Here is a 13221-nt window from a genome sequence, read left to right as displayed (position 1 = left end):
TATATTTTAACTATAACATGTCATGCTATGCCAATTTTTCCATATAGAGGACATACAAGCGGCCCAAAACAATTGGGCCAAAAAAGGAAGAAAGTTTTTTAAGCCCATTTATTTTTTCTGAGTGATACTAAAACCCTAATCTCTTTCTCATATATTTTTTCCATTGAAAGCATACATTTTCTCAGTTGCCGCAGTCGAGTCCTCTGCCGCTCCAAATCTTCAAGTAAGTTTTTTGCTTTCTGCAAATTTCACTTCTTTCTGTATCGATTGATCATAACCTTGAGTGTTTTTTGTGATATGAATATAATCTAGTTACATGATTTATCTGTTAGTTTATGGATCTAATCGAATACATTTAGAAGTTTATAATTAAGAGAATGCATTTAGAAGTTTGGTACATTTTTGTTTTTTACGAGTTGATTTCTCTCATACGGTCATTCTACGAGTAGTTATTATCTCATAAATTTATGTTTTTGTTGAAAAAAACTGGAATTTAGATAGTAAGTGACAGTTGAGTGACTAGTTGTTTTAATTTGGCAGTGTTTGATGTTTTGTTAATTAGTTTGGTAATTCATGATTGTAGTATTAACTAATACAGAAGTTTAGAGCAGTTAAACATATGGTTTGTGTTATATCTGCAATTTGAATCTGTTAAGCAGTCTTTTGTACAGAAGATAAGATAAACTATGTAATTTTGGAGTTGATTCACTGGGTATTGTTTATTATCGAAATGATTTGTTTGAACTTGAAAATTTAAGGTAGATCTGTTAGGTAGGATTGTAGTGTTTCATGTTATTAGGCTGATGAAGTAAAATGATGCATCCTGTAATTGAAATTGGAAAGTTTACGGTATATNAGTTAGGGGACGGTTCACCCTTTGGTCCCGGTCGACCCAGCCCGGCTGAACCGATCGGTTTCACGGGATCCCCCTTTTTTTTTTAAAAAAAAATTATCGAATTATATTCATTGGGGACCATTGGGGCAATGGCTAGTGGCCCCTCCCAACGAATTTATTCAGAGTTTTCACTTCCCCAACACCCCCTACCACCTCCCTACTTTTAAAACTTTAATTTAAACCCTAAAGTTATAATAAATACACTTTAACCCATTTTTAATATTATAAATACCCCCTATCCTTCATTATTTCTTACAAAATCATCTATTCTCTCATCTATTTTCTATATCCTCTCATTCTTAAGTCTTGATTTTGATTCCATTTAATTCTCATATTATATCATAATATATATATTATCTCATATTTGCTATCAAGTATTGGAATTTCAAATTACAAGTTTTAAGAATCGGTTATAACGTCTGCTATTAACGCTGACATTTGGTACATTCGTTTCATAATATTTATATTTTATTTTTTGCAATTAATTTTCGTGTTATTATTTTTTTTATATTACACTTCACATTTAATCAAAAAAGATACATGTAAAGAAAAAGAGAAAGTAGCAAACACCATTAGTAATTTATTTAATTTTAATAAAAAAAGTAGTAAGGAAAAAAATAAAAGTAAATGTGGTGGTACTTCTTCTAAATCAATGTCTAGAGTTAGATTTAATACAAATGATTCTACTTATGTTGATGATACTTCTTATGATATTGATTCAAATGTTCAACTCGATCATGAAATTTTAGAACGACGTTATGGTAATATGAATCCTAATCTTGATGAAAATTCAGGTGAAGAAGTAGAAGTTGATTCGGGAGAAGATGAATTAGAAGATACACCTACTAGTCCGGTGATGGAAGTTCTAACTGAAACTACAAATTCAACGGAGCAAATTGTGGACCCCCTTCCCCCCTTATACCCCCTACAAGGGAGAAGGTGAAGTATGAACGCCCTAAAACTTCTATTGTGTGGCAATTTATTACTTTCGATAAGGAAAACTCTATTGGTATTTGTTATAAGTGTAAGCAACCTTTTAAACATAAACAAGGTGGAGGTCACGGTGGAACGGGGGGCTTAAATAGACATTTGTTATCTTGTATGCTGATTGAATATAAAGAAGCTAAAGCTTTAGCTGATAGAAAAAAAGGAATTCAAGTTAATGATGTTGATATTAATGTTGATCAATCGGTAGGGGCTTCTAACATGGTTCAAGGAACATTAGATCCTTCTAACTCCAGTGGTCCACTAACACAACGTAAATATAATAAGGAAAGAAATCGCGAAAATTTAGCTAACATGGTTTCTGTTTGTGGTTTGCCTTATAGTTTTCCTTCACATCTCGGTTTTATTGAATATATTCAACAAACTTATAATCCTTCTTTTAAAGGTGTTTCAATAAATACTATTAAAGCTGATGTTTTTTTATATGAAGGTAAATATTGTCAATATCTTCGATGCTTGTTTAGCATATTAGATTGTAGAGTGTCTATAATTTCTGACATGGGTCGTAGTGTTAATGAACATGATTATTTAACTATTACAGTACATCTGATTGATCATAACTGGAATTTGCAAAAAAAGAATCTTAAGTTATAAAGAATGTGTAGAGAAAAAACTAGTGCATATTTAGCTTCAAATATTTTGAGTGTTTTAGATTATTACATGCTTTTAGATAAAGTAATGTCTATCGCATTAAATAATGCATCTAATAATACAAACACTGCTAGTATGTTAAAAACAAGATTATGTCAAATTGATATTAAATGTTTTTCATGTTAGATGTGTTGCACATGTATTAAATTTAGTTGTACAAGATGATATTTCATTATTTGATTGTGGTTGTATGAAAATTGAATATGTTGTTTCATGGATTTTTTATGCTCATAGAGCTAGAATTAGAGAATTTAACGAGCGTTGTGTATTATGTGATATGCCATCAAGAAAAGTTTCAAGACATTTTAAAATCAGGTGAAATTCTTTTTACGAAATGCTTTTAGTTGCTTACGAATATAAATGACCCATACAAATGGTATTTAATGCTCATAATGCTGACCCATTAGATAAAATTTGTGAAAAAGATTGGGAAGAAACTAATGAACTATTAGAATTTTTAAGACTTTTTTATTATGCTACAATCATGTTTTCTGGAATTTATTATCCTACTATTTCATCAATATTAATAATTATTTGAGCTATTACGATTCAATTTTCTAAATACAAAAAAACTGAAAAATTTAGAGTTGCAATTGAAGGTATGATTGAAAAATTTTAAAAATATTTTTTTCCTATTCCTCAAATTTATTTAACTGCTACTTTACTTAACCCTCAAATTACGAGGTGTGCAGGGACTTGTTGAAACTTTTTATTATACTTTAGAAATTTTATCGGAAGAAATTTCAACTTGTGAAATGTGTAAGTCTAGCATAAAAGTAGAAGAAAAATTTTTGTATGCAAAATATAGAACTATAAGAAATATTGAAGGAGAAGTGGTCAAACTTCTAATCCTAATAGTAAAGATCGAATTGATAGTTTTATGCGAGGTTTTCTTGGTCTTAATTCTACTAACCGTGAGGATTTTGAAAAATATCTTAATTAGTTTTTAGAAACAGTTGACGACGACGATGGCAATGTAGAAATATTAGCATGGTTAAGGAGACGGAGTGTTTCATTTCCAATTCTGAGCAAAATGGTTCGTGATGTTCTAGCTATTCAAGCTTCAACAGTTGCATCGGAGGCTGTTTTTAGTTCGGCAAGGTTTCAACTTGGCGATCATAGACATTCATTGGCGGAAGAAAGTTTGAAAACATCAGTTTTATTTAGAGACTGGGTCAACACCGAGAGGAGAAATTATAATTTGCCAAAGTTAACTTCCAAACAAGAAGCTTGGATTAATGTAGTAATTGGATCTAGTGACGATGAATTAGAGTCACAAAAGTTTCTAGCAAGTTTGCCAACACTGGAGGATGTTACTATCGATATGATACGACAATTAGAATTGAATTTTCGTGGAGAATACAAATATTAGATTACATCTGAGAACTAATTGAAACAGATTCCTTCCTAGAAGGTGGCTGCGTAGATTAGTTACTCCTCTAATATTTGTAACAAATATTAGATTTACATATGAGAACTTATTGAAACAAAAGGCATAATACATATATTGGCCCCTAAACTTGGCTTCAAATTTTAACTTTGACCTCCAACTTTCATAATGCACAAATAGGCACTTTAACTATCCTACCTTTAAATAAATAAACACGCGATTTTTGGAGCCAAAAGCGTGAAATGCACACGCTGCCACGTGTATTAGTGACCCATTCAATGGCTGCCAACTATTCAATGCATATGGGCCCGTTTTCCTGTCTATTTGACACCTTTTCAAATAATTTCTCTTTATTTTTGCCTCACAACTTCTTCCTTCACTTTCATTTTGTGGTAAATTAATATTTGAAAATGTCAATTATTCAATTTATAATTTATTTGTCTTATTTCTTCTTTTAATTTATATGTATTCAAAGATTACATTTAAGATACTATAAATTATTAGACTTAATATTTAAAAAAATTTATTACAAATTTGAAAATTACATAATATACATTATTAATTACAATAATTACTAATTTAAAATATTTTTTCAATCTAATAAGAGCCTACAAACACACTATACGTTATATTTAAAAGTACTATAAATCATAATTAAAATATATTTTTTTTAGAAAATTTTTTGTTGACTCTTGAAATTCTATTGGTGACACATGAATTTGAATAGATGGAACAATATATATTATTGAAAGTTAACAACACTATAAGTTATTCGAAAATGACGTTAATGATTTTTATAAATTATAACAAATTAGCAACTAAAATATTTTTGAAAAAACATACAAAAAATTAGTTGATGAATCAGCCACCACACCGTGGACATGTATGCTTTTTGTGATTAAAATTGAGTTTAAGGGTTATTTTGGTCATTTAAGGGATTTTCTTTAAACTTCAAGCTTTATTAATAGTGATGTATTCATTTTAGAGTTAACATGAACATTTACTACCATATAAATATATATAATTTATTCAAATTTAAAATTTAAAACTATTTATTTAAGTCAATTAAAAATTAACTTTTAAATTAATTATTAGCACGGGCTCTTTATCACTAGTATATAATATAATAAGCGGGAATAGAGAGGACCTTGGGGTCGACACGTGTTCCTTTTTCCTTCTGGACAAAAAAAGACTATACAGATAGGAGGTCAACCTGTAAAAAAAAGGGGGACCCATATTTTACTATTGAAGGATGCGTGTTTCTTTTAAATTTCTTTTACCATACTAAATAATTGTATAAAATATTATAAATCACGATAATTAATTACTTAAATATTTAAAAGATATAAAAATATATAAAAGATCTGATTGACTCTTCAAATTTTACCGGTGACGCATAAATTCGGACAAATGAAATAATATATATTATTTGAAAATTTCTTAGAAAGTACTATAAATTACAGTAATTAACAGCTAGAAATATTTCAAAGACAAAAAAAATTGATTGAATCTCAAAAAAAAAATTTAGTACTACACGTGTTCCTTTTTCCTTCTTGCCAAAAAAAAACTTCATTATAATTTTTTTTCGTAATAACAAAAATTTTTATTAAATGTCACTTGCATTTTGCAGTAAACAACAAATAATGCAAAAAAGAGGGGAAAATTGTTGAAAAAAATATAAAAAGGGTTTAATTGTCCTTTCAATGCTTTTTTTACTGTTGACCCCCTGAATTTTTACATCTGACGCGCCTAATTTGAGTGTATTTCACGCATTTTGCCAGGTAGGATCCGAGTGTTTTTTTGTTTAAGTTTTGGATAGTTAAAGTGCCTATTTGTGCACTTACAAAGTTAAAGGTCAAAGTTAAAATTTGAAGTCAAGTTTAAGGGTCAATATATGTATTATGCCGAAACAAAACCCTTCATAGAAGGTGGCTGCGTAGATTAGTTACTCCACTAATATTTGTAAATTGTAACTTCTAAGTTCTAAGTTGCAATTAGATTTTAATTGAATAAATTTAAAGGCATTATTTGTAACACCCCGTATCCGAAACAGACTAAAAATGCAGATTTTTGAGAAATTATAGGTGCAACCCACAGTTTTCATCCACGAACCGTAGGTCAGACCACGACCCGTGCTAGTGGTCTATGGTTTACCACTGCAACCTTTCCCCAACCAAGCTTAGAAAAATCGACTAAGTCTCGACTCACGGACCGACCCACGGTCCGTAGATCAAATCACGGTTCGTGGTCTGTGTCCGTGGATCAAGACCTCCTTTACCCAGCCTCTGACACGAACTACGGTCGACCAGCACGGACCGTCGTTCGATCTACAGTCCGCAGGTCTGACCATAGATGAGGGCCAACAACTAGTTAGTTGAAAATTGTTAATAGGTCAACTTCAGATGGTCATAACTCTTAGCACAAAAGGAATTGTGTGTTCCATGACCTATGGTAAGATAAATAATTGAATCCTCTTTCCAACGCCACCAATTTTGCTAAATTTTAACATTCGAGTAAAAAGTTATGCTCGTTTTACTGAAGCCCTGTCGGGCATACTCGACCTACGACCTCAATCTACGAACCGTAGATTAAATGACGGCCAGTAGGTCCAGTCCGTCGGTCACTCCGACAGCAAGTAAGTCAGGGGTCTTTCGGTCTTTTCCTATTTCGTTTAACCCCTTAGATACGTCATTTAAACCCTAAATCATGAGGTTTTAGTCAGTTTAAGCCTAGAAACATAAGTAGAACTTATCTAAGTCAATTCATTAATCAAAAACTTAGAAAAATTAGAATCAAGAGAGGAGAAGAGAGGTCAAGAACCCTAGTTCAAGAATGCAGTAAGGACTTCCAGCCCCGAAATCGAAAGATTTCTCCGTGGAATTCGTCACTAGGTATGTGGGATTTCACTAGTGGGTTCCTTTCACCCATTAGGTCCCTAGTTTTCAATCAGTTTCTTGATTCCCTTATTATGAATAGACCCAGGGTTTCTAGAATTACAGCAGATTATCATGAATTAGTTATTAATATGTTCCAAATCAGATTATCGTGTTATTACATCGTTTCTCGCATGAATTTCAGAACCCTAGATATGTATTTCTTTAGTTCTTGAATTACACATGCTAGGTCATGCCTCAGTTATTAATGCATCATTATCAGATTAAATGTTGCATTCTCAGTTTGCATGTTTAGTTTTGAGCTATCCAGTATTTACAGAAATCCAGTCATAACCAGTTAACCACTTAATTCAATAGGAGTAGCATAATACTGAGTTGGACTAGGGTTCATCGTACTCATATAGTCCTAGAACTACGAGCCACGTAGGTGTAAGTTCCCTCTGTGGGCAACATTAGTTTAGTGATCACGCCAGCATGCTTCTACACCTTTGGCCGGGTGTATTGGGTCCTCTCGATGGGGCGTATACATCGGACTCCACATTTAGCTCATGTGGTTTTATGTCGGTTATTAGTAGCTCCCACAGTTCAATCAGATTCTATTGCATTGACCATTTATCAGTATATTTAGTATTCAGTCTCAACATGTTATAAATTGGTCATTGCATTCAGTTAGCTCAGTATTCAGTATCTATATCATGTTTAGATTATTTCATTGCTTTATTGCTTTGTTCAGTTATATGTTATTTCAGTTTTACTCTATCCTGCATGCTCAGTACCTTTCAAGTACTGACGCATACGTGCGCTACATCTTCTCGTGATATAGGTTCAAGTTCTCAGCATCCAGATCACATTTAGATCGGTTCCCGATCTCCAGTTCAGCGAAATCAGTGGTGAGTCCTCATTCTCCGAGGACAATAGTCATGAGTTTCTTTTCAGTATTTTTAGTCTTTAGTTTCAGTTTTGCTAGACTTTGCTGGGGCCTGTCCCAGTATTTCTAGTCAGTTAGAGGCTATTTTCAGACATAGTTAGATTTAACTTAGTATTGAGTTAATATCTTCTTTGTATTAAACTCATCATTTTTCATTTATCTCAGCTATAATATATGGGTATTCCCCCATCTTTTCATTTTATTTATGATTTAGTTTCCGCATTAGTTTATTATTTTTAGTATGCTCATGATCATACCAGCAGGGTTAGCTTGAGATCACTCGTGGTCCTAAATCCCGTGTCCGCGTCTCGGGAATAGCTCGGGCGTGACATCATTCAAGTCTTTTTTATACAACTATTGTCTTATATTTTAATTTTATATATACTAAACTTACTTTAAAATACTTAATTTAAAAATTGAAATTTGAAATTTGAAATTTCAAGTTTAAATTACTTTAAAATATTTTAAATACAAATTTTAACTTTCAAGTTTGAAAATTGAAAGTTTAAATTTGAAATTTGAAATTTGAGTTTTCAAGTTTTCAAGTTTGAAATTTGAAAGTTTAAATTTGAAATTTGAAATTTGAAATTTGAAATTTGAAATTTGAAAGTTTAAATTTGAAATTTGAAAACTTAAGCATTTTTTATTAGCTAAAAATGTTATTGAAAACCAAATAAATTGAAAATGTTATTCAATAATATATAATTTCAATACAAATATATAAACATATAAAAAAATAAAAAATCCCACGCCTCGTCCCCCTAAACACTGTCCCACCCGTATATATAGTGGGACGGGATGGGACGTATTTTTGTCCCTCCGATCCCGGTCCCCTCAATCTCGATCCCGGCCGAATCCCGGCCAAGGACGTCCCCCTCCCATCCCGTCCCACAGTCCCTGTGCCCTTGCCATCCCTATTACTACCTCATAGTAACAATTTTTTTGTTATAATAATATTTTGTTATAACAATATGATTTTTTCGAAAATTGATTTTTCATATTTTATTTTACTTCTCTATAATAACATTTTATCAATACCAACAATGACATTTATCATATGCACTTTGTAAAATTACCCGTCTATAACAACCATACTCAAATAATGGTAATAACATTTGTAATAATAATAATATACATATAAAAATAACATATTAAAAATATTTATTGTAATCATGTTAATGTCGTACACATATTACATTTCAGTACGAAAGAAAAAAAATACTTATATGGTGCCATTAGTTATGATCATAACTTTATGAGAAAACGCCACTGGTGTTTGCCTCTTTTACATGCACTCTTTCTAATTTTTTATAATTAATACACAAGTCACTATACTATTTTTTTTGCGTTCTTTTGTTAATAATAATTAAATGAAATCTAAACATCAAATAACAATATACGTATATAACATCACTTCACTATAGCTAACATGAAATTTCTAGATAAATACTGTCACAATAACGAGGTTTGACTATATAAGATCTTGTATCTTGTATATTTTAACTATAACATGTCATGCTATGCCAATTTTTCCATATAGAGGACATACAAGCGGCCCAAAACAATTGGGCCAAAAAAGGAAGAAAGTTTTTTAAGCCCATTTATTTTTTCTGAGTGATACTAAAACCCTAATCTCTTTCTCATATATTTTTTCCATTGAAAGCATACATTTTCTCAGTTGCCGCAGTCGAGTCCTCTGCCGCTCCAAATCTTCAAGTAAGTTTTTTGCTTTCCGCAAATTTTACTTCTTTCTGTATCGATTGATCATAACCTTGAGTGTTTTTTGTGATATGAATATAATCTAGTTACATGATTTATCTGTTAGTTTATGGATCTAATCGAATACATTTAGAAGTTTATAATTAAGAGAATGCATTTAGAAGTTTGGTACATTTTTGTTTTTTACGAGTTGATTTCTCTCATACGGTCATTCTACGAGTAGTTATTATCTCATAAAGTTATGTTTTTGTTGAAAAAAACTGGAATTTAGATAGTAAGTGACAGTTGAGTGACTAGTTGTTTTAATTTGGCAGTGTTTGATGTTTTGTTAATTAGTTTGGTAATTCATGATTGTAGTATTAACTAATACAGAAGTTTAGAGCAGTTAAACATATGGTTTGTGTTATATCTGCAATTTGAATCTGTTAAGCAGTCTTTTGTACAGAAGATAAGATAAACTATGTAATTTTGGAGTTGATTCACTGGGTATTGTTTATTATCGAAATGATTTGTTTGAACTTGAAAATTTAAGGTAGATCTGTTAGGTAGGATTGTAGTGTTTCATGTTATTAGGCTGATGAAGTAAAATGATGCATCCTGTAATTGAAATTGGAAAGTTTACGGTATATTTTTATCGTTTGAATTTGTTTATTTGAGTGAGTGATTGGCCTTGATTGTTCCATGATGATAGTTTTTGCCATGTATGGACTCACATGATATATATTTGATTGATATGCTTTATAAGTCAATTTCAGTGGTATGCTTTAAAAGTTGACTTACGAAGCGGAGGGTGGGGTTGCATTGCTAGAGAGATAAACTATATATGTAATGTGAGAGTATCACTTGGCATGATGATCTATTCAGGGTTTAGATTTTGACTTGTATAAGTATCTTGTTTAAGCTGTAGGCTTTTGTTATTTCTGAATAGGTAGCTGTGTGTGGCTATGCTACGATTTTCTTCAGATATACTGGTGATCGATAGTTCGTAATTAAACAAGTCAATAATTTACAAAGTAATATTTGGAGGGTGTGGTGTAGTGGGTCCTTGCACCATCTTTATCAAAACAATAGTATTTGGAGCGATTCATGCCCTAATGGAGTGCATTGTTATAGAGGATTCATTTAAGCTAATCTTGACTTTGTGATTGAGTCATTGATTAGTCCGGATTCACAAAATTCCAGTACAACAATAAGAGATTACTGTGAATAACTGTTTCAGTAATTCTTATTTTGTTTATTTAACAGGTTTCATACTAGGAAGCTTCAGCGAGGATGGGTCGTGTACGCACCAAGACCGTGAAGAAGTCTTCCAGACAGGTAATTGAGAGGTACTACTCCAAGATGACCTTGGATTTCCACACCAACAAGAAGATATTGGAGGAAGTTGCCATTATTCCTTCAAAGCGTCTGCGCAACAAGATTGCCGGGTTCTCCACCCACCTTATGAAGCGTATTCAGAAGGGACCTGTTAGAGGCATCTCCCTGAAATTGCAAGAGGAGGAACGTGAGAGACGTATGGACTTTGTTCCTGATGAGTCTGCCATTAAGACCGATCTGATTGAGGTCGACAAGGAGACCCTTGACATGCTTTCATCCCTTGGCATGTCTGACCTTCCCGGTGTTGTCAAGCAGGCTGCAGAACCACAAGCAGTAGCAGCTCTCCCAACCTTTGGTCGTGGTGCTGGTGGTTTTGGCAGGAAATACTAAGACTACAATATAAGATGTGAACAAATTTAAATCGAGTTTTTGGTAGACTACATGTTTTAGATATATCTCCCTAATTTTGTTGAAGGATTGTTATGCCAAAGTTCATGTTATTTAGTTTTGAGAGATGATGGTTAACTCTTGAGTCTTTGGTTCTAAATGCATGCTATCTATTTCCAATTACATTTTTGCTTCTGGAGAGTGTTAACATGGTGCATTTTCGTTCTTACGTTTAGTCGATCCACTTCAATGTATCTTCTCAGGAAGGGTGACTGGTCCTTCGTTTCCTTTATTTTTTTTTGTTAATTTTTGTCTATTGGTGGATTTGAAGTTTTATAGTGTTCATATAAAATATTAATGCATCTCTTACTTCTCTGATAAGATGTTTTTCAAGAAGTCAAGAGATTGACTTCTTGTCAAGTAAAATAGCAGATATACTATTTTATGACTAGCATTTCAGTTATTAATTACACTCATAAGTTCAAATTTTTGTGATTATTTTTCAAGGGAATTGATAGCACAAATAATTTTAAATGAAGTTAAATTCAGATTCTTTTTGATTTTGAACCTAACGTCCAATTCATTTTGGAATCTGGTTAATTTGCGTTTGTTGTTGAAAAGTTCAAGGAGTAAGGTACTTCATATTAAGGGTGATTCATTTCTGAAGTTTGAAGAATTCAAAGACTTTTAATTAAAAATTGTCAAGTGATTCTGCAATGCTTTTACTCTAATAAAATATTGGGAGTATCGATCTTATGTGATATATAACTAGACTTATATTTTAATAGACATACGAAAACTAGATTTCTACTTCTTTGTGAGGAAGAAATGCCTTATTATCATCTAAGTAAGACATATAGTGGTGTTGATTCTAACTAAGACTTGCATCTACGACCATTGCAACTAAACTAATTGAGGAAGGAGAAGGGAAAGGATGACAGACATCAAATGAATTGGAGTTATCACATAAATTGAGGAAGGAGAAGGGAAAGGGTGACAGACATCAAATGAATTGGAGTTATCACATAATTGGATGATGTTAAGCACTTCTTTGATGTTGTTAAGCCAAGAGCACAAAATGACCTCGCAAATAACAACACTCCTTCCGCACATGGAGTTTGGAACCCAAAGAAAATCTTTGAGTGAACTCTAATATTTTTTGTGTTAGTTGACCTAAGCTGCAAAAACTCATTTTATCATACTCTGTGGTTTAAATTTTGAATTGATTAAGATGAAATATATGAAATTTGAGTTATTAGTTATCATATCAAATGTTGTGGTCGAACGATAATTCTCTCACTCTTAATTAGAGGTTGTGAATTTCCGCTCTGGATCCTTTAAAGGGTCTAATAAGACATGTTTGATTGGTCATACATGGTCCATTTAACGAGTATTACGCAATATAAATCTGAATCAATTAATGTCCTAACATGGATATCGAATATCGAGTGCAGTTTATTTTTACCAATTACCAAAATTGCCCCTGAAGTGCCACAGAGCATGTTAACATTAGGGGTGTGCATTCGGTTTTTCGGTTTGGTTTTACACTATTCGGTTTGGATTTTCGGCTTTTGGTTTTGTAAAAGTGTAACCCAATCCGATCCAAAATAAATTTGGTTTGGTTTGGTTTTCCTCTATTCGGTTCGGTTTTTTTCGGTTTGGTTATTCGGTTATGTCAATAATTATTAACATATATAACCAAAGTAATAATATTTAATCCCTTAAATATACTTTCTAATATAAATCATAAGTAAAACTTAAAACACAATACTTATAAGTATACCTATTATAGATGTAATTCAAACATAAAATATAAACGTAATCATCATGAAAGGCAATAACCAAAAAAGGACAAAAGTGGTTAACTCCAACTTAATTCTAAGCCTAAACATTATATATATATTTAATTCGGTTTTTTTCGGTTTTTATTTTTAAAATCCAAAACCAAACCAAAAAACCAAACAGAGTAATTTATTAATCCAAAATCAATCCGAAAAACCAAAAAACCAATCCAAATAAAAATTCGGTTTGATTT

General features: G+C 31.9%; 2 protein-coding genes and 1 long non-coding RNA gene across 8 annotated transcripts in view; 1 reads left to right on the top strand and 2 right to left on the bottom strand.

The window, feature by feature from the left end:
* LOC125845341 (putative late blight resistance protein homolog R1A-10) overlaps window positions 1-13221 on the bottom strand; it is a 700072-nt gene that overhangs the window by 72997 nt on the left and 613854 nt on the right. The gene's annotated exons all lie outside the window — the stretch shown is intronic.
* Window positions 1-13221, bottom strand: part of LOC125845391 (uncharacterized) — a 142686-nt gene that overhangs the window by 71907 nt on the left and 57558 nt on the right. The gene's annotated exons all lie outside the window — the stretch shown is intronic.
* Window positions 109-11296, top strand: LOC125845379 (40S ribosomal protein S17-like). 2 transcript variants are annotated; one of them, XM_049524880.1, is made up of 2 exons: window positions 109-223; window positions 10728-11296. In XM_049524880.1, exon 2 carries the CDS (start codon window positions 10755-10757, stop codon window positions 11187-11189), a length of 435 nt encoding a protein of 144 aa, XP_049380837.1. In that variant the 5' UTR covers window positions 109-223; window positions 10728-10754; the 3' UTR covers window positions 11190-11296. The 2 variants fall into 2 exon arrangements, with proteins under 2 accessions (XP_049380837.1, XP_049380836.1); XM_049524879.1 differs by lacking the exon at window positions 109-223 and adding an exon at window positions 9365-9479.

This window comes from Solanum stenotomum, chromosome 11 (assembly GCF_019186545.1).
Source record: "Solanum stenotomum isolate F172 chromosome 11, ASM1918654v1, whole genome shotgun sequence".
Taxonomy (NCBI): domain Eukaryota; kingdom Viridiplantae; phylum Streptophyta; class Magnoliopsida; order Solanales; family Solanaceae; genus Solanum; species Solanum stenotomum.
The sequence above is the reverse complement of the archived record's forward strand: the minus strand, read 5'-3'. Positions and strand labels throughout refer to the sequence as shown.

Excerpts from the sequence above, each read along its gene's own strand:
- LOC125845379 (XM_049524880.1), top strand. The coding sequence starts at position 10,755 with ATGGGTCGTGTACGCACCAAGACCGTGAAGAAGTCTTCCAGACAGGTA.